Source organism: Carex rostrata, chromosome 26, assembly GCF_964058835.1.
Source record: "Carex rostrata chromosome 26, lpCarRost1.2, whole genome shotgun sequence".
In the NCBI taxonomy this organism is placed as follows: Eukaryota; Viridiplantae; Streptophyta; class Magnoliopsida; order Poales; family Cyperaceae; genus Carex; species Carex rostrata.
The window spans coordinates 7445080-7467621 of NC_135943.1; the positions used below are offsets into that span (position 1 = coordinate 7445080).

Below are 22542 nucleotides of genomic sequence, written 5' to 3' on the forward strand. Positions count from 1 at the left end.
CATTTCAATATGGAGATCACATCTAACTGTTCGGATCGGTCATTTGGACTTTCAAAATAAAGAGTAAAGGAAGATATTCATGTTAATATGCTTTAAGTAGCATTTTCAGTTTATATGATTCCAGTCCAAAACCCATATTATCATATTTAAGCGAAAAATCCAAATCGTTCAAACCGATGTTCTTCTCATTTACATATATACTTTTTAATTTTTTTTAACTTATTTAGTAACAAATCAAGCGGTAAAAAGAAATGAAGATTTTGTGCACATATTGATGCATTATTAGTATCATGGTATGTCAAAAAGGGCTCTCATTCAAATATCATAAAACAAGTAATTAAAGAAATTATAAAAATAGTAAAATTGGTTTTCTACAATTTTAATATATAACTAATTTATTGAGCTACTTAACTCGACATTTCAAATATGAAATTTTAAATTTTGATCCATAAGCATTTCGCTAAAGTGCTTACAAAAGCATATTAGAGATTGGCTAAGGTCATATTGATATGACCAAGACCTTGTTATGCCCAATTTATTTTGGTGATTTCAAAGTTCAAAAAATCAATATTAAATTATCAACATGTTCGCTATTAAAATGTACTTGGAGACCAAATTTTATATTTTTTTTAAAATTGTTTACTATATTTTAGGAATTTTTTCGAGATCATTATTTTTCAGAATTTTTTTTTTCTTTTCAAAATTTTACTTTTCATTTTTAATCTTATTTATTATTAAAATATTGATTTTTAAATATTCCAAAAAATAGTAAATAATTTTCAAAATAGTGTAAAATTTAGTCTTCAAGCATATTTTAATATGTAGAACATGTTAAGAACTTTATATCAACTATTTGAACTTTGAAATCGCAAAAATAAATGCTGAATCAAACTGGTAGTATCAAAGTCTTGGTCATACTACGTGTGTGTATCTAGATATAGATATACGTTGCACAGAAAACTTCAGATTAACAATATGCGAAGAGTAAAGAAAGATAAAGACATTAACTGATCAGCCAAATAAACGGCTCATGTCCTTCTAATTAATAACTTTTAAAATAAATTTAAAAAGTTTGTGAAAATTCTAAATTCAAGTAATTAAGTTGGGCTCTTAATTCATCCTTAAACTACGTTATTAACTTATGACTTTAAAGATTCCAGATTTTCAGTGTCACTTTTTTTGTTCAAAATTGCATGTCAGATTATTACAATTATATATATATATTGAGATTTGTTTGGGTCATATACTAAAAAAATTCAATATATTTTTTTAATATTAATAACTTTTAAATAATAAAGTATACTTGTAGGAATCAATTTGCTATATGGATTCCATTCGGATGAGCACTACAAATGATCTAAAAAAAACAATAATAAAGTTTGAATTTAATGCATGCTAACTTAAGGGCTCTCTTTAATTTCCTCCTGTCTACCCTGTACGTAATATCTCTTATTAGAACCCCATTCTGCCACCTTATGTATACTGCTACAATAAGCTCCAAGCCACCCCCCAACAAACACACACACACACACACACACACACCAAAATCCAATGGATTTGGATTTTGGATATTTGAAACCTTGCACTGATATAACACAATTGGATTATTTGCATGATGATATTCGCCAAGTAAATGAAGGTTCAATTAATGGTATTATATCAGGGGATTGTTTGCATGACATACCACCATTAGAGACTTATTATCAGATAGCAGAGTTTTCTTCCTACGAAGAGGGGGCATTTTACAACAATGCCCCTATGATGATGCTACAAAAGATAGAAGATGAAACTTGTAACATGGCTATGGTGCCTATTATAACGCCAAAAATTTCCTTCTCTTCTTCTTCTTCTTCGACCATGATGGAGAATCGGTTTTTGGGGTTTAGAGAATATGCAGAGAGCAACATGGTTATCAAGACACTGCGTCAGAATCTTAGTAAGAACAAGAAGAAAACTAACATGGTGAAAGGTCAATGGACACTTGAAGAAGATAGGTATTACATTTAGAGATTATCACTATATTCCTCTCATTTTTATTCTGCTACCTCCTTGTACTCATAAATTTTGGTAGTTGATCAATAATTCGAATTCTCTCTCGTACCGGCAAAAAGTTCCGCTATCACCATTAAAAGGAATGAGTTTGTTATTAATTAATTTTTTTTTTTGAGTAAAAATTAGAGGTCAAGCCACCCAACTATTTAATACTCTTGTTATTACAACAAATTATGTTATTAATTAAAATTTTATTCTTTGATATTTCAAATATAGACTTTACACTTAATTTTGTTGTTTCATCTGGTGTTTTCCCTAATAAATATTGAAACATGGAGATGAGGTGATGACACAGTTGGTTAGGAGAAACATTCCTAGAGCAGTGGTTACCCAAAGGTCAAGAGTTCAACTTCCTCTCACAATTTTGCACCTCTGCCAAGCTTTAAAATTTTTTATTGAAAATGTTGATTATTATGATACAGCGGTGCTAATTAATGTGTATGGATCTCAATTCTTTTGATTTAATTAGTGTGTGTGTGTGTGTGTCTGTTTTTATTTTGTAGACAGTTGATAAAATTAGTAGAGAAGCATGGTTTAAGGAAATGGTCTCACATTGCTCAAATACTTCCGGGAAGAATAGGCAAACAATGCAGGGAAAGGTGGCACAACCATCTTAGACCTAATATTAAGGTAGAACATTTTTTCTCTCTTTTTTGACCTCGTAAAAAAATTATCAAAATGAAAATACAAAACTAACAATGTTTCCCCTATTTAAGAAGCACACTAAATTCCACTTAGGTTTCAATTTTGTTTAAGAAAATCATCACTGAAGTATTTTTTTTTTTTTTTAAATATGTGCTAGAGGTCACTTCAAACCCCTACGTATTAATATAGATCGATTTTCCCTCTCTGTGGATTTCAAACCCATGACCTAATTAATCACCCTTGAAGTATTGAACAATTAATTATCTCAACCAATAATCACTTAACTAATTATTTTAGATTGTTATTGGAGTATTAAACAATTTAAGTTTGTAAATTTATAATTGTTTTTCTCTAACAGTTTCTTTCTTTTTTACGAAAAACGGGGTTTTAACTCTAAACCCCCAACCCTACCAAATGCAGGTATATATAGAAGCATGACGTACTCCTATTATTTCCTAAAATAAAATAAAATAAAATAATCAACTAATTTCCAGAGGCTTAAATTAATTAACAAGGGTATTTCAAAATGCAGAAGGACAGCTGGAACGAGGAGGAAGATAAGGTGTTGATCGAGGCGCACAAGGAGGTCGGCAACAAATGGGCAGAGATCGCGAAGCGGCTTCCTGGAAGAACCGAGAACTCGCTCAAGAACCATTGGAACACCACCAAACGCCGCCAATTCGCTCGCCGTCGCACCCGCACCACGAAAAACTCTCGAGGAGCAACGAGCAACACAATTCTCCAAGACTACATAAGGAGTCTTGGCATCACAAACAATAATAACATGCCGCCTCCAACATCCACCATGCCTATTTCTCTAATACCTCCGGAAAATGGTGATACGTTGAAGTCAGCCAAAATAGAGAAGGTGGAGATGGAAGCAGAGGTTGATATGCTTCCGAGCGGCGATTTGTTTGCTGATATATATAGCTTGTTGTTTGATGGAAATGACAAGTTGGTGCCTGAGAAATGTGTCAGCAGCTTTGATATTACCGGAAATGTTGTGTTTGATAAGATAGATGAGGTTATGATGGAAATGGTGTGGGATGTCGATGAGTTAGTCTATGGTGATACCGGGCTAGTGGTGATGCCGGATGACAATGAGGTCATTGTGAAAAAAGAAATGGATCTCATGGAGATGATTTCTGAAAACAGCAGCACAAGCAATTGTGCCGGTTATTCCTACGAATGATCGTTGTACTGAATAAATGGATTGACAACCGCAAAAGAAGAAGGGAAAAAATAAAGAAATAGAAGCCAAGCTACTGAATAAGTAATAACACAGTTCACATCTAATTAAAGCTACTTGTGAGATAGTTCGTATTTGAGAAATGTATTTTTTTTTTTTTATCGTGTTGAATAAATTGGTTTATAGTAACTTTTAAATTTTAATCCTCGTTCATGTATTGAATTTTGGTGATTATGTTTTATGAAGCAACAGATCTAGACATCAGCCAAGCAAACGAATCAATTAAAGGCCATATGTGGGTAAAACAGATATTTACCCACAAAATCTGATCGAAATGCATTGCATTGCATTGATTTCTGTTACAAGCCCAAAAGACTTGTCAATCTAGCAATTGCTGGAGCCTAGAGCTAGCTTCTATTCTATAATTAACTAAAAACTAAAAGGCCTCCCTTCCATATACAAAGCCCATGGCGCGCAGTAATTAGAAATTCGGGACTAATTGGGATTATAGGGGTCAGCTATAAGATTCGTGTCAGATTAAAAAAAATGGCTTGGATCTTATTCAGTACCATAAACAGCTCAAGTTGTACCGGGCTTCCATAAATTAATTGAAAGACAATTAATAATTTAATATAGAGTATAATAAAAATTCCAATTATATATATTGACTTAGTCGGCAAACAAAATTTATAATACTTGTACCAGGATGAATTAATAAATAATACCTATATATATTAGAAACACTGTGTTATCAAAGTTAAGGATTCGCTGTCTTGCTTTATTTTCATTTATTTTATATATTAAATAAATTTTGATATTGCTTGATTATCGTTTTTGTTTGTTTCGTTGACATATATATCTTCTTTTATTTAAATTATATTATATTATATTATATTATATTGTTGAATTTACCATAACACATGCAAAAGGGACAAAATTTGAACTAAGCCGTCAACCCATCTTCTCTTTGGACTGCCAATTAAAAGCTAGAAAAGATTCATGATTTAGATTTATTAATTGTTTGAAACTGTCAATTTGTGATAATAGATTCACTCCTAGTCCCTAGTCCCTACCTCAGCCGTGGCATCGCCTGATCCCTCGGTAATTACTCTTTCGCCCTCGAGTTCGTTTGGCAACGGCCGGGTTTGGTTGTAGCTGTTGCGGGGGTTGTTTCGTCTTTTTGTCAGCTGCGAAGAAATTTGCAAATAATTAAATTAAATTTACGAGCTGCTGTTGTGGTAAACTGGCAGGTCTTTTGGTTTAAAGTTTACTCTTTTTTTTTGGTATTTAAACAAAAATCATTTTTGTGTGTTAAATATGAATATTTTCTAAGGATGTCTTTTTTTTTTTTTTTTTGTTTGGCAAACTAGCAAAATATTGTGGTAATATGTTTTTGTTGATTAATATGATCTTTTTTATGATTGAGAAAAAAAAAATGTATATGATCATTATATTTGTTGATTACTGAACAGGCTATATTTAATATATTACTTATAGCTAGGTTGGTTGAATTAGAAACATCCAGTTGAACTTATAAAAATATGGCATGATTTGGTATAATTTACAAAATGTCATAACTGACAACATTGAAGATAATATATATGACTAGAATATATTCAATCATTTGTCACATCAATCATTTGCCCATATTCGTTTTCTCTTCATATTTTCTCCATTATCTTATATCTTTTTTTAATCATTTTAATATAATAAAACTGAAATGATCTCTCGAATAAAACCGATCTAAACCTTGATTATTATTTTACCAGTACTTGTATAACTAGTAACACTAACCAAATGGAAATATTTTCAGTTATAAACAAAAATTAGCTTGTGATGCTTTTTCTAAAGAGGATAATATCATTTGAAAATATAAATCATATGACTATTAGCAATTTCGGTTCTTCGAACATGAAAGATAACAAATAGTTGTAACTGTAGAATATGAAAAAAATCTAATAGAAGATGGAATAAAACTAAAAGAAGATAAAATACAACTAGAAAAAAAAATGAAATACTAATTTAAATAACTAAATAAAAAATAAAATAAAAATTTACCAAAAATTACATGTTTTTGCTTCTGAAATAAAAAATAAAATAAAAATTTACCAAAAATTACATGTTTTTGCTTCTGAAATTGCCTCTTTTCTTTTTTTTTTCCTCTTCCTCTTCCTTTTCTTCTTTTTCTTTTCTGTTGGATTTGAGTGAGTTGTGAGTTGGATTGTACAAAAAGTTCGTAGTTCATGATTCGATTTGAGTTTGATTTGAAAAAAAAATTTGTAATTAATTCGATTCGAAATTAGTTCGTTCTGAAACAAATCAAACTCAAACTGGGTATAATTTGTTCGAAATTGATTAGCGAATTATTTAGGTTTGAATCTCAAATAATACAACTAATGGATCCTACCATCAATCTTTAATAATACAGGAACCAAACTTATATCACAGCTCAAAATTGTTAATATAATGGTAATTTATAATAGGAAAATATTTCAGTAGCGTAACAAATTAACAATGTAATAAGTTCCATTTGACTAGGTCCATGCCATGATTTTAATCAATCAAACAGCGTAAAAGGTAAGAAAATCTTGAATTGGCCCATAATCCATCAGTGTGAATTCGTGAAAGGTAAAAGAAAACCGTGTGAATTTTGTTCCGCGAGAAGAAAAGTAATGCATAAACTACCGGTATAATTACGGCTGCCAAAAAAATTTGTAGTTCGTAATCCTATTGACTTTGATTCGAAAAATTTGTATTTCGCAATTAATTCGATTCGAAATTAGTTTGTTCTGAAACAAATCAAATCAGTTCGGTTCAAATTTTATTCAAACTCAAACTGGGATAAGTTCGATTCAATTTGATTCGTTTGCAGCCCTAGTTGTGAGTGGGAGAAGAGAAAAATATTACTTATATAGCCTATTTCACAGGAAAAAAAATTCTCGGCCGTCAAGAAATTTGACAGCCCAGTTCTTTTCTCGGCCGTTAAGTTTCTGTGTGGCTTGGAAAATTTTAAAATTCTGCAAAAATCATGGACAATTGTATTATTTTTTAAAATTTTAAAATTCTGCAGACGACTTAAATATGTGACGGGGCATTGTAAGTGGCAGAGTGGCCTTGCTGCCACGATCCACTGAGATCCAGCCCCACGTCGAATGGATTCGGCCCTCCCCACTTACGCACACACCGCTCATGCGAGCTGGCTGGGGGGTATGTGGGAGGGGGGGGGTGACTATATGCGACGGTGGTCATGGATGTGTATGCATGCATGCATGCAATGCCTTGTATCAATGGGCAGCCGCTTGCTGACATGCACATAGGATCTCAAGCTAAGTATTCATATTCGTGTCCAACAAGTCCGATATAATTCATGGAGGCCTCTTATGACCCCATTATTAGTTAGCCTAAATATTATGCATGCACATGCAATTTGTATCGATGGGCAACCGCATGTGCATTAATCATGTCCAACAAATCCGAAATAAATTCATGTAGCCTTATGACCCCATTATAAGTTAGCCTTTGCAATTTTGCATGTAAGCATGTATGTATGCATGCATGCATGCATGCATGCATGCATGTGATGGGCAACCACTTGTGCATTATTCATGTCCAACAAGTCCGAAATAATTCATGTAGCCTTATGACCTCATTATTAGTTAGCCTATGGATGGATGGATGGATGGATGGATTGATGCGCGCAAAAGCGTATGCACAAAGCTTCAGTACAATTAGATGTACCTTTTAAACCCTAAATATGCTTTTGGTTCAGATTGCAAGTATACAATCCTATCAAAGTAGTATATTGTCGGGTATCGATCCACAGGGAGTATGATAAATACTTAGTTTAAACTTTACTAATTAATTTCAGAAAATAAAAGGAAAGTAAAGTGCAATAAAAGTAAATTGGGGGGAGGGGAGTTTGTTCTAATTAATCCTAAGTTTGGGTTCAATACCCTAAAGAGAGGAATTAAAAACAATTAAAGTAAATAAAGGAAAGAAAGATTGGTTTGCTTTCAAGTAAAGGAGATCTAGGGGCATTCGGTCTACAATCCCTTGCTAATTCTATCTATTCGGTATTTGTTTAAGTTCATGTATGATTTGATGAGGTTTCTAACCTAATATGTCATTAAGGGTCACTTTCGTGAATTAATAACATGCCTAGATAACTAGAACTTCTCGATGAAGCCCCCCACCCTAGTTACCTAGACCCATTGAGCTCTTGTTTGTCTCTCCTCTCCTCAAATATTGATACTTCACGATTAAGTCCTTCATACCAATACCCGATTTGATTTGAGATGTCCTAATTAGGGTTTGCCTTCACGGTTAGGTACTTCACCAAATTCCTAACCTTAATTTATGTAGTTCCGGCTTAGATTACAAATTGGTTAGATCCTAATCCAAACCTAGGGTATTTGCATTCATAATTTGGTACTCTCCTCTCATCCTAACTTCTTTGGATCCTTTGCATGACAAAGAGATGCCAAAGCAGAACTACTGCGATTTCAAGTACTAATCATGTAATTAACACAAATGATAAATCACAGAAATTAACATCAAATCCCAATAAACAATCATAACAAAGACAAATAACCGAATAAGATACAATTAAACAAGTTCATGCATTGACCTAAACCCCTAGAAAGAGAACTACTCCCTCATGGAGAGATCCATTACAAAAATTGGCAAAGTAAGAAGAAATGAAATAAAAGAAGTAATTACACCCTTTAACAAATCAAAAACCTCTATCTTGCCGACTTCTTGCTCAGAAAACCCTTCTTCTCCTTGCTTGAAAGCTTTCATTACTTCAGAATTTATCGCTAAGTATTGTGTGTGTGTAGAGAGAGAGATGAGATAATGGATGGATGGATGATTGATGGATGGATGATCTTTGCGAAGAGATGCCTCCAATGGAGAATGAACCCCCTCTTTTATAGCCGAGGACCATGCTCAATTAAGAGGCTAGGAAGTGGAGTTAGTGGGTGCTATATTTGGATTGTTTCCCAGGATGCTTTGTCCAATTTTGACTGTAAAAACGTGTCCATGATGCGCCAAAAATAGAAACCGTGTTGAAAACGTATAATTTTGACTTTCTACGAATTTAGTGCATTCGACTGACTCCAAATTTCTTTTTTTAGTTTCTCATGCTGTAGATCTTTTTTCTAGCTTTCCAAAAAGTGGTCGCAAGCCTAAATCGGAGTTACAAGTCAAAAGTTATGGCTATTTTAAGATCAGGCTCCAGTTATGCGTTCTGCTACAGTGCGTCCGCACTGCTACAGTACCATCCGCACTGCGGCTGCATCGAGATCCGTGCGTCCGCATCGATATCCGTGCATCCGCACGGATTTTTGACAAATAGCTTATTATACCTTTTTAAAATTGGTACGCGTCCAGAAATCCATCTAAGTACTTATTATGCCCGTATCGTAAACCGTGCGTCCGTACTGAGCATTTTTCTTCGGTTTTCTTCGTTTTTCTTCATTTCCTGCAAATGAAAAGCAAGTAAACGCAATAACTTGATCTTAGGTGTATTCTATTCACTTTATATTCAAAATACAAGATATTTGATGTTATTTCGTGATAAAAATCAGATCGAATATGTATATAATTTAGGCTTATCATGGATGTATGCATGCATGCCCTTGGCTTACCGCTTGCGCTCATGCACATGGATTTCAAGCCAAGTCTGATATAATTCATGTTAGCCTTTAGAATTTATGACCGTTTTGGAATTTTCTAAATTATTCGGGCACAATTTTAGAATTTTCTAAATTTTTCTACACTATTTTAAAATTTTCTAAATTATTCTACACTATTTTGGAACTTTCTAAATTATTCGGACACCATTTTGAAAATTTCTAAATTATTCTACACTATTTTATAATTTTCTAAATTATTCTATAATATTTTGAAACTTTTTAAATTATTCGGCCACCTTTTTTTAATTTTCTAAATTATTCTACACCAGTTTGGAATTTTATAAATTACTCTAAACAGTTTTAATTTTTTTTAAAACTAATGTAAACCGTTTTGAAATTTTCTAAATTAATCTAAACCATTTAGAAATTATCAAAATTATTTTGACAATAATCTAAACCATTTTAAAATTTTCTAAATTATTGGAACAACAATCTAAACTATTCTAAATTTTTGAACTAATAATCTAAACAATCTAAACAATATTATAAATTCTAAACATTCTAAACAATATTCCAAATAATTCTAAATAATATTCTACTATTATAATATTCTATAAATTAAAAAATAAAGATTAAATAAAAAAAAACCTGAGATGCGTCTCTCACTGCCCCTCTTCTCTGCCTCTCTTCTCTTCCTTTTCTGCCTCTCCCTTTCTCCATCTTGCTTTCGCTACCTTTTTTCCCTCTGGCTTTCTCCCTTTCTCCCTATTCTAAACCGACGAAATTTCGTAACTTATAAAAAAAAAAACTTTCCGGTTACTTAATAACTGAATCCGGAACCGGTTACTAAATAACCGGACAAACCCCCTCCTTTCCAGTTATTTAGTAACCGGAATGGGCATTTTTTGAATTCCATTCGAAAAATGGGTAGATCCCGTAATTTTGTATAATTTTTGGGTTCTTTATAAAAATTTCGGATTTTCTAAAATAGTTTTAAATATTTTGAAGTTCAAATACCTTTATTTTTTTTCTCCATTATATGTCTGTTTTTAAACTACAATAGCGGAAAACTTAAATATCAAAATAAAACCATTGAATATAATCTATTTTACTTTTTCCATGCACTCATAAAAGATTAAGACATTTCGATTTGTTTTAATTAATATTAAGAGTTTGCACAAATATTTTAAACATTGATTTTTCAACTTATTGGTTCATATAAAAACTAAATTGAAAAGTAATAATCTTTTATGTGCATGATACAGAATAATATATATCAGATTTAACGGTTTTAATTTAACATACACATTTTAGAATTTTTATTATTACAAAATTAAAAAGCGGAGATATGATGAAAGCCAGAAAATGGAAGCATTTGACTTGAATCCTCCTATTTCAACATATACATCATCAAGTATCTAAATATAAAATAAAATGATAAATACGCCGTTCATCATTTAAATATGATACATTTAAATAAAATGATATAGTACAAAAAATGTCTTAAGAGCGAATTCTGATATGCCCGTTGCCAAATTACAAAAACTTAAGGCTTTTATATATTGCATTTTTTAGCCTGAAATGTGGAAGTCTAGCTATAAATAAATTACATTCTGTCATAATATTGGCACTTCTTTCAGATAAGAAAAGGTAGAAATTAAAGAACAATACATGTATACTTCAGAACAAATTTGTTCAATTTGTACTTTAATAATCCCATGTACAATTCGTAACAGAAAAGTAACAATTGAAATACAAGCCCACCTATAAATAAATTACATTAAATCAAAGAATGGACTGTATAAATTTCTTCTCCGAAGTAAATGTTACTTGCACCAATATATATTGTCAGTGTAAACTTGTAAATTTCATAAGAGAAGGGTAACTAACGCAGCAGTAAGGATTGTTCCAGGAATAACAATTTTTTTAACCTTTTCTGTGATCCCCCGTTGTAAGCCGTCGGATTGGTCATCTAGTGTTCTCTGTTCAAGCAAACAACGCGGCAGTAATTATTTTTCAATATTCTTAAATTCCAATGAAAGCTTACTTATCTCTTTTTGGTCAGAACAAAAAAAATGTTAACTTCACTACGTACAATTTACCATTGAGTTAACTGTTACAAATCTAAGCTTTCAGAATAATTATCAGAAGATATGTAGAAAACAACGTGCCGAATCAAAAGATGTAACTCAACATTAATTTTATAAGATCATTTTATTTAGAACAATTTCGTAACACTTTAACAAATATTTATGAGTGAGTCTATGGTAATATGCATATCACGATTTGGCACCGTGCTACGGCTTTATATTTGAGTTTTAAAATGTTAACGGTCGATCTGAACCGTTCATCTTGTTCTCCATAGTAATATGTGTTTGGAGACCAAATTTTACATTTTTTTGAAATTTTTTTACTATTTTTTTAGATATTTAGAAAATCACTTGATCTGAAAATTCTGGACCATCCAAAAACAGTGATTTTCAATAAATCTAAAAAAATAGTAAAAAAATTTCAAAAAATGTAAAATTTGGTCTCCAAACACATATTACTATGCAGAACAAGATCGATGAACGGTTTGGATCGACCGTTAAGATTTTAAAACTCAAATATAAAGCCGTAGCACGGTGCCAAATCGTAATATGCATATTACCATAGACTCACTCAATATTTATTAGAACAATTTCGTACAAGCACATCAAGTTTTATGCAAAATTAAATTATATCTAATTCAATTCAGTAAATAATATCTAAATAATTTCAATACTTGACCAAATTAATTAGACTGTTATTTTCCGAATAATTCCTGAAACTTAAACAAATTATAATGAATATGGCTAGTATAACATCAGTGTCATTTAAACCTATATAACACCAACTTTAAAATCTATCAAATTGACTTCAAACGGTGAATCCAAACTGTTCAAACCGATCTACTTCATTAGTTGTGTGTTTACATCCAAATTTATGAATTTTCAAATTTATTTAGTATCAAGTCAAGCGGTCAAATGAGTGAGTTTTTAAGTTAATTTTAATACATTCATTTTTCAACATTTTTGCCGCTTGATTTGATACTAAAATAACTCGAAAATATAAAAAAAAATTACATGTAAACACATCACTCATAAAGCAAATTGGTTTGAACGGTTTGGATTAATCGTTTGAAATCTATTCAATCAATTTTGAAGTTAGTGTCATATGACACCAATGTCATACTAACCGGACTCAATTATAATAGAGAGTATGGCTATTATAACATCAGTGTCATTTCAGTCTATATAACACAAACTCCAAAACCTATCAAATCGAGTTCAAATGGTGAATCCAAACCGTTCAAACCAATTTACTTTATGAGTGATGCGTTTACATGCAAACTTTTTATATTTTCAAGTTATTTTAGTATCAAATCAAGCGGCAAAAAAATTAAAAAATGAATGTATTAAAATTAACTTAAAAACTCAAACATTTAACCGCTTGACTTGATATCAAATAAACTCAAAAACTTATAAATTTTACATGTAAATGCACAACTAATGATGTAGATCGGTTTGAACAGTTTGGATTCAACATTTGAACTCGATCTGATAGATTTTGAAGTTGGTGTTATATAGACTGAAATGACACTGATGTTATATTAGCCATACAAAAATATACCAATTTTTATGCCACAAAGAGGTTTTCTGAAACTTCAAATTACATGCATAATATATATTTTCCATTAAGTCTAAAGTCATGCAAGTTATATATTATATAATACTTGCAAAAATAACTATCAGAATGATTTCAAAAGAATACATCTATTTTTTGTGTGAAAAAAAAATATATAATAATGAATTTACAACAAATTACATGTATATTTGTTATTTGATCGTTACACCCTGAAAAATTGCTAAAACCAATACGAATTATTATTAGAAAATAGGTGTAGTGTAGCTGTTATTGTAAATTGCATGCATAACTAATGTTTTCAATATATTTAGGAGTCATTTCAAGTTATTAAATTGTTGAAACTGACAGGTATACTTGAAATGAAATATTATCTCGTAATTTACGAAATAATTAGTAGAGCAATTTTGCAAGAATACGACAAGTTTTACGCAAGCAAAAACAATAGTAATGCATTTACAACAAATTACATACATTTTTAAACATTTTTCGTTTAATTTTGACATATTTAAAGTAATAAAACACTAAAATAACAGTTTTGCTCCAAATAATATCTAAAACATTTTTCGTTTAACTTTGAAAGGTTATGTAAGATATTTTACACCATAAAAGATGCTTTCAATTAAATCTAGAGTTATTTCAAGGTTGAACCACCAGAAGTAGACAATATAATTAGGTCATATATTATCTAACAATTGCAATTATAATTATAGAGCAAATTCTAAGAGTTCAATTTTTATGCAAACAAAGTCTCTAATAATTCAATTCAGGACATGCTTCAAGTGATTAAATCATCAAAATTGACGGTTATGCTCTCAATAATACCCAAAACTTGTGAAATTGTTATTAGAATAATTTTGAAAAGATGTGTGTGTGGGTCAAAAATAGATATAGTATAGCATTTATTGCAAATTCCATGCATAATTAATATTTTCAATTTATTCCGGAGTCATTTCGTGCGTGGAATCGCCAAACAATTATATTGAAAGAATTATATAATAATTAAACAAATAAATATTAGAGCAATTCAAGGGGACAAACCTATATATGTTTGTGTGAACAAAAATAATAAAGCACGTACCAACATCAAATTACAAGTTAATTTATGTCTTCTATGTGTACAGATATATATTTATTTATGTTAATATGAACAAATAGAACAGATATTAATTTTTAGGAAATTTTGCTAGAACAATTCTAAGTGACAAAGTTTATAGGATGGTTTCCAAATGGTTTTGCGTTTAAACTCGAGGTGGCATGGTACTGCTGCTCAAGAAAGATTGAAATGATTTTACATATGAAATTGAAATTAATTAATACTCTAATATTCTATCAATTAATGTTTTTTTTCATTTGATAACTTGTATAACACATCTTCTTTCATATTCTAGTAATCTTAACAATGCAACACACAAATTGATTCCTTAACTAATTAACACCAAAACTAAAATCTCCCTGCAACTTAGGAAACAAAATTGATTATTGATTCAACCAGTTGAACTAGAATGCAATGCCACGAATGAAGCGTACGCGCCATCTGAAATTTGTATCAAATCTTCATGTCTCCCTTGCTCAGCTATTACACCATCTTTGACGATTGCAATTTTATGTGCGCCTGAGATAGTTGATAGCCGGTGAGCCACTACTACCGTTGTTTGTCCAACCATTACATTATCCAGTGCCTCCTGTACGAACCGTTCTGACTCGGTATCCAGTGCACTTGTCGCCTCATCCAAAAGTAAAATTTGCTGGTCCTTCAATATTGCTCTGGCTATTGCAATACGCTGCTTCTGGCCACCTGACATCTGGAGCCCCCGTTCTCCCACATTTGTGTTATACCTGTTTTTCGCCATGGATTCAACAAACAGACTTTTGTTCAGCTTCAAAAAACATGAACATTATTTTCCATTCTATATATATATATATATATATATTTTTTTTTTTTAATTTTGCTCTCTTCTGAAGCTCCCTCCAAGCCTGCTTTGTCAGAATGTGTACTTATTCAATAATATTTTGGCTGATGACATTATGGAATGAATTTCAGAAAATAGGAAATCATGCAAATTAACAAAACCTATTCAAAATTGCACTACAACTTGATAAAATAATAAAAGGCGAAACATACCCATCACTGAGGGCAGAGATGAAGCCATGCGCATTTGCTGCAATTGCAGCTGCAACAATCTCGTCTTGAGTCACTTGGCCTTCTTTTCCATAGGCTATGTTGGCTCCTATGCTCTCATTGAACAATACAGGCTCTTGCCCGACAAGACCCATTTGCTGCCTCAGCCAATTTAACTTGAACGATTTTAGGTCACACCCATCAAGGAAGATGGAACCTGAGTCAGGGTCATAGAACCTTTCTAGCAGTGAAATCACCGTTGATTTGCCACTTCCGCTCTCCCCAACTAGTGCTACAGTCTTAGTCAGATTTATTAAGAAAAAAGTTAGCTAGCATCATCCAGAAAAAAAAGAAAAAGAAAAAAGTATACTTCCTGTCAAGATAAAAAAAATAAAACTTTACCTTTCCAGAGGGCATCTTCAAGCAGAGGTCCCTAAAAATCTCTACATTTGGCCTGTTTGGATACCTGAAAGCAACATGCTTGAGCTCAATTTCCCCTTTCAAGTTCACCAACTCCCTACCTGTATCATTGCTCGAGTCAATCTTAGACTTCCTGTCAAGAAATTCAAAGACAGAAGCTGCCGAGTCCTTGGCTTTGTTCATATCAGGACCCAATGCACTTGAATATGAAACCCCAATGGCTGCCATGGTCAATGCAAAGAAAACCTAAATTTTTTCAAAGCAAACAACCCTGTATTTGTTAACAGAGAACTATTCATAAAATAAAAACAAAATTTAAATCAAATCTGCTAGTTTACCAGACGATACGACTAACTACTAAGTAACAAATGGGCTTTGGTCTTTAGCTTAAAACTTTAAATAAGAAAATATAATAATTTTGTACTGACCCGAAAGACTTGGCTGAAGGTAGCTATATCCTTGTGAACAAAGAGAGCGCCCACATAGAAGCAAAGAGCATAGCTGCAGTAAAGCAGCATGTATGCAAAGCCATAGCCAATTCCACTTACAAGTCCTTGCCTCACTCCCTGCTTCACCGGCTCAGCACATTTTTTCTCATAAGCCTCTAGAACCCGCTTCTCTGCACAGAAGGAAGCAACAGTGCGTATGCTGCCTACAGCGTCGTTAGCCACTGTGCTGGCTTCTTCATACTTTTTCTGTTTCAAAACAAAATAAAATTCTTTTGTATAAATGTAAGGTTCAATAAGAGTGGTTTAATTCTTAATTGCATCCGATTTCTTTTCTCAAGGTGTTTGTTGTCATTTTTATATCCAAGCTATTGAATAAAGAGTTTTATTTACCTTCGCATCACCGCTAAATCCCTTCAGAAACATCATTTGAGCATATCCCTGTGCTCCAATGAAAGGAAGAATGCATATCGCAATTAAAGCCAGCTTCCAGTTGGCAACCATTGCAATAACAAAGCCAGCAGTAACAGTAGCCAAATTTTGGACAATTAGTGCCAGTGAATCACCGACAAGTCCTTTTATGGCCGCCGCATCTGCAGAGAGCCTTGCACCTATTGCACCACTGAAAAAGAAACTATTTTAAACAGAGAAAATTGGCAGAAAAAGAGAGAATCGTTTCACTTTGAAATGTGTACCTAGAGTGCGATGGTTCATCAAACCAGGCAATTTCCTGATGCACAATTTTCTCGAAGCACAACGAACGAATCCGTTCTATAAGCTTTCCTCCCGCAAATCCAAACAAATAATACTGAATAGGGAGTGCAACAAAGCCTATTGCACCTAGAAGAACAAAAATACCAGCCCAAAACCTTGAGTCCTTTCTCAGTTGATGAGGTGGCTCAAAGAAGATCTTAATAGCTGTAGAAAGCAACAAGCCAAACACTGGTAGAATAACTCCATGCACTGCCGCTGCGATGGTACCAAGTAATAGCACTGGGGTTTCTGGCTTGTTGAGGCTCGCAAGACGTGTGATTGATACATCTCTGTTCCTTGGTATTTCAGTTCCGAGTTTTTCTTGATCATCAGAATTCTTTTGGGCCGAACAGTTCTTTTTGAAGGAAAAGGAGAAAGAACTTCTTTGGCTTAAGCTGTGAGATGAAATTCTGGACATTGACTGCTCAAAAGAAGATCTTGAACCATTGGATAGAGCAGAGTTTTTCTGTTCAATTGCTAATACGGCTTCTTCGTTTTGTGCATTAAACTCTTGTAACCGTATGAGTTGTGAGTATGCCCCGTCAGGATATTTTATCAATTCTGCATGTGAGCCTGTTTGACAAATTAAAGAAGAATACAGTAATGAAAAAGACAACATTAATATAATGACAAATTAATTATTTTAAGATGTAAATTAAAAACCAAAAGAAGAAACCTTGTTCAATTAGCTTCCCTCGATGCACCACTGATATTGCATCAGCACCTTTTATTGTGCTAAGACGATGTGCAACAACTATAGTGGTCCTGTTTACCATGATCTTTAAAAGAGCATCTTGTACTACTTTTTCAGACTCTGCATCAAGAGCACTTGTCGCTTCATCGAGGAGTAGAATCTTGGGATTCTTTAAGATTGCTCTAGCTATTGCTATCCTCTGTTTTTTACCTCCTGACATCTGGGTCCCATGCTCACCTACCATTGTATCAAGCCCCTGCAAGATCATATCCATTTATAAAACCAAAATCAATCATTCTACATCGATTGTAATGGACAATGACAAAAACAAAAAAAATATCGAAGTTCCTTATATTGGGCAACTTGTCGATGAACTTTGCGGCATTGGCCATCACAATTGCTCTCCTGATCTCTTCATCTGTTGCACCTTTCTTTCCATACTCAATGTTCTCCCGAATAGTAGTTGTGAACAAAATTGGCTCTTGGCTCACAAGCCCAACCTGCTCCCTTAACCAACTCAACTTCATGTTCTTTACATCAACACCATCTACCAAGACCTCACCAGATTGAGGATCGTAGAATCTTTCTACTAGACTTATAACAGTAGATTTGCCGCTCCCGCTCTCTCCAACCAAGGCCATAGTTGTGCCATGTGGTACAAACAATGAGAAATTGTTGAATATTAGTTGGTCGGGTCTTGCAGGGTAGGTGAAGCATACATCCTTGAGTTCTATGTCACCTTTCATATGTTCTAGAATGATGCCATCTGGGCTGTAAGAATCAATCAAGGGTTTACGATAGATTGTCTCAAACATTTTGTATGCTGCTGATTGGCCTGAAGCAAAGGCATTTATGCAAGGCGATGCCTGGCCTAGTGACCTGAACAAGAAATCATAACAGAGAAAAAAGGATGTAGTCAAAACAGAGAGTGCAAACCCTTGTTTGAATTATATCTTATTAGTTTTCTCCTTTTTGTTCTTGTCTTTGTTGTCAATCAGACGAACATGTGGCTAGATTAAAGCTAATTTACGCTCAATTGCTCAATTAAGGGTATTAATTTAATGATAATTTCTCTGTTACAATATTGAGGGTTATTAGAGATTAGATTGAGCTAAATTCATTTCCTTGCAAAACTGAGGACAATTGGTACCACGGCGAACATCCCAAATTAGAGAAACTTACATTGCACCAGTCATGATGGCCATGATTACATTGGTGACAGTGCCTGCTGTGTAACCTTTATCTATGATCAGCCTTGATCCATACCAGATGGCTAAACCATAGCTAGAAAATATACAAAAGAGAACTGTTCCAGTTCCCGTGCCTGCAGCTGTACCCTGGTGCACTGTCACATTGCGAGCTGATTTCAAGAGGTTGTCATACTTCCCAGTTGCCTTCTTCTCTCCATTGAAAGAAACAACCTAAAATTTCATGTAATCAAACTTCTTCTTAGTATATTTCAACATTGAGTTAGCTTTTCCAAAAAGATTCATGGTAAAATGACATTAGTTCTCTTAAGCTTCAGAATGCCACATTGGCTTTAAATATCTTAAACGAAATAATACTCTGAAGCTAAATGAAATCTTCACGAGAAGTCCTCAGAAAGATTGCCAAAAAAAACAAAAATCTATGGTGTGCTTTAAAAATAATTTATAAAATTAAAATAAAGCAAAGAAAAAAATTATAATGTCGTAAGATGACGACACCGCTCCAACTTTAAACTAAAACAAATTAAAATCATAATCCCTTCAAAGATAGCAACGTAAGGTCTGACATTACTAAAATCAATTTTTAGAAGAAAATTCTGAGTAAAATACAGCCAAGAGCAAAAAAAAAAAAAAAAAAAACAATTAACTCAGAGTACGAATTGCCCCTATGGTCTGTTCGACCACGTTCCCAGCTTCAGTGTATGCCAATTGGCTTCTGGCTGCAAATTTTGACATCAGTACTGACATGAACCCACCGGCAATTGCTATGGGAGGCAAGCAGGCAAGCAAGACAATAGCTAGATGCCATCCTTTGATAAAAGAAATCACAAATCCACCTACAAACGTCGATACCAGCTGGAGAAACTTCCCAACCTAACAAAAGTAATTGGTGAGAACAGACCATTATAATTACAAAATAAAGCACATATACAAGTAATTATATCTTCAACTCTGTAGTGCACTAGTTCTTGAAGTAATTATATGTGGTGACATTTCACAATTAAACAGCCCAAGGGTATTTAGGAACCTGATAAACAACAAACATGTCCTCATATAAGAATTTTATCGAATACCTTGTGCACACTAAATACAATAAAACAAGTTACACAGGAAGAAACTCAAGAGACATTCTGTCATCGCCTCAAATCTCTCTACTAACTATAGAGGTTCACCACAAACAGACTCATATCTGCTATTCATAGAGGATTAAAAAACAGCCAACATTGCCAAATACCAGATATCTCACCAAAAAGAAAGTTGCCAATACCAAAGGAAGGTTTCAACAATACACACCCGATTCCAAACATCCAAACCGCTACATATTTCTTCTTCTTCTTCATTATCATCATCATCATCATCATCATCCTCCTCTCTCCTTCTATTCCTCTTTCATTGGTGTCTAAAGTGACAGAACCAGAGAAAATTCCCGGGTTTGGGGCTATGCCTCTCACTCCTTGTGCTTGGCAGGCAATTAAAAATATAAAATGCTTCCTCGAGAAAGTAATAAAGAAGGAAGACATCATACCTTTTCACCAATGGCATCTTGAATCAAGATTGTGTCACCAGACATTCTTCCAATCACTTCTCCCGTTGTTGTCTCGGTGTCAAAAAACGCAATATCTTGTTTAAGTATTGTCTTAAGGTATAAACCGCGAATTCTTGCTGATTGTCTTTCTCCCGCCACAATCCAACTTCCCACCTCTATCAATTCATATGTTAATTATCTCTCTCTCTCAAAAAAAAAAAAAAAAAAAAAAAAAAAAAAAACTAAAGGAAGCAAAATTCTTATTGCTCACTTGCAACTCTTTATCATGATTAATGGAATCAGAACAAATTTCTCAGTTACAAAATGCTGGGCTGGTTTGTCCAAGATTAAACGTTTAAGCCTGGTACATGACTTGTTACAATTTTGAAAAAAAAATTGGTCGTTTTTGATAAAGTATACATGTTTTACTGATGATGTCAATATCATACAACTAAGCACTAAAATGTAGGTAATTAAGATTAAAGGTAAGCAATTAATAGATTTAAAATTGGCAATTTCAAGAGTTTGTGTGGCACCCATCTAATTAGAGTGTTGTTTGAATTTGGAAAACGTAAAACCTAATAATCATGTGAAAAGTTGATATTTCAGTGTCACTAAGGAATTGAATCATTCACAAAATAATCTAAGATTAAGACATATTATCCTTGTTGGGTCAAGTAATAATTGATATTCCATTTCCTTGGTTATGGTTAAATGCACTTAGTACTTAATTATCATGTAAGTACACTTACGAAGAAATGCAGCAACCCCTGATCCAGCAGCAAGATATACAAACTTCAAAGCTATCTGAAAAGTAAAAAAAAAAAGAGGAATATATTCACCATTTTCAGATTGTTAGGTGGTACATAGAATCATAGATATCACAAACATTTGAGGAGAGTTCCAATTGACTACCTTTCGTACCTCATCATACCTCATTTTTATATCTTTATTTTCAAAATCCGAACTGTCGATCTGAACCGCTCAACATGATATTCATACTAAAATTATGTTTGGAGATGAAATTTTATAATTTTTTAAAAAAATTTACTATTTTTCTAGATAGGTAGAAAATCACTTTTTTTAACGGTTCAGAAACAATGATTTTGTATCTATCTTAAAAAATAGTAAAAAGTCTCCAAATATTATAAAATTTCATCCCCAAACATATTTTAGTATGGATATCATGTTGAGCGGTTTGGATCGACAGTTTGAACTTTGAAAATGAAGATATAAAGTATGAAGTATGATGCGGTGTGAAAATCATAACGTATTGAAACCCTCCTCCAAACATTCTGGCATTGGCCGGAAAAAAAATATATTTTTAATATATTTCAAGCAATCTAATTTCTCAAAATTTAGATGTAAAAGTTTTATTTAATTATTTTTCGTACTTTTTAATTGGTTTTATAAAAGTCCAAGGTAGGCCTTAACCTACATTTAAAAAGATTAATACTTCATTCTGGCGTTGAAACTAAGCAAAAAAATTGCTAGAACCATTGTTAAGAATATACTCTGAAAAAGAGTACAGTATTTTGTACCAAAATTGAACCAAAAACAAAAATCCCACCAGCAATCATAAACGTATGATATATAGAAAACATTAAAAATTCAACTAAATCCTAGTCTAAAATTGTTTATATCTTTTCCATGAATCATCACTATTCAGATAAAAAGAAGAAGAAAATCTCGAGGTAGGACAATATATTTTTGCCCCTGAATTCAAACCGTCTAATTAAACTACAGAAACTATTTCAAGAAAATATCAAGAAATATTTTTCACATTAATTATTGTGCACAGTTTCATTTTCCCTTGAGCGAAATCCAATAAAAAATTGTCACCTTTGAAACCTGATGCACAACATCATCTTTAATGGTGGTTCCAAATGCATCAATCAATTGAGCAAAGATGAGGGTCATCAAAGGCATGGCGAGGCCATTGGCAATTGCTGAGACAAATCCAACAAACATCAGAACCTTGTCGTACCCGTCAGAGAAGGCAAAAAGCTTGTAAAATGGAACTCTTTCATCTTTCTTGCTTTCTTTTTTGTCGTCTAAGGTTGCCATCTGATCTCCTTAATTCCTACAATGCGACGTAAGAACTATATATGCTTTAGGTTTAGGGTTTAAAGAGATATCACAAACATTATGTTTGTGGAAAGTTTAAATAATTACTTTCTATAATACCT

General features: G+C 32.8%; 2 protein-coding genes across 2 annotated transcripts in view; one reads left to right on the top strand and one right to left on the bottom strand.

Moving 5' to 3' along the window:
• The window catches only part of LOC144544659 (SLH domain protein), a 100927-nt gene that overhangs the window by 14790 nt on the left and 63595 nt on the right, over positions 1-22542 (top strand). The gene's annotated exons all lie outside the window — the stretch shown is intronic.
• Positions 14507-22450, bottom strand: LOC144544638 (ABC transporter B family member 9-like). The gene is made up of 13 exons (XM_078293192.1): positions 22196-22450; positions 21106-21160; positions 20354-20529; positions 19481-19701; positions 18803-19042; positions 17950-18499; positions 17603-17876; positions 16869-17499; positions 16567-16795; positions 16156-16422; positions 15710-15973; positions 15311-15606; positions 14507-15024 (listed from the first exon to the last, which is right to left on the bottom strand). Exons 1-13 carry the CDS (start codon positions 22418-22420, stop codon positions 14673-14675), a joined length of 3780 nt encoding a protein of 1259 aa, XP_078149318.1. The 5' UTR covers positions 22421-22450; the 3' UTR covers positions 14507-14672.

Coding starts and splice junctions, on each gene's coding strand:
- LOC144544638 (XM_078293192.1), bottom strand. CDS start 22,420: ATGGCAACCTTAGACGACAAAAAAGAAAGCAAGAAAGATGAAAGAGTT. Junction 17,500..17,602: donor AGGGAAGCTAATTGAACAAG/GTTTCTTCTTTT, acceptor TTTGTCAAACAG/GCTCACATGCAGAATTGATA. Junction 16,423..16,566: donor GATTTAGCGGTGATGCGAAG/GTAAATAAAACT, acceptor GTTTTGAAACAG/AAAAAGTATGAAGAAGCCAG.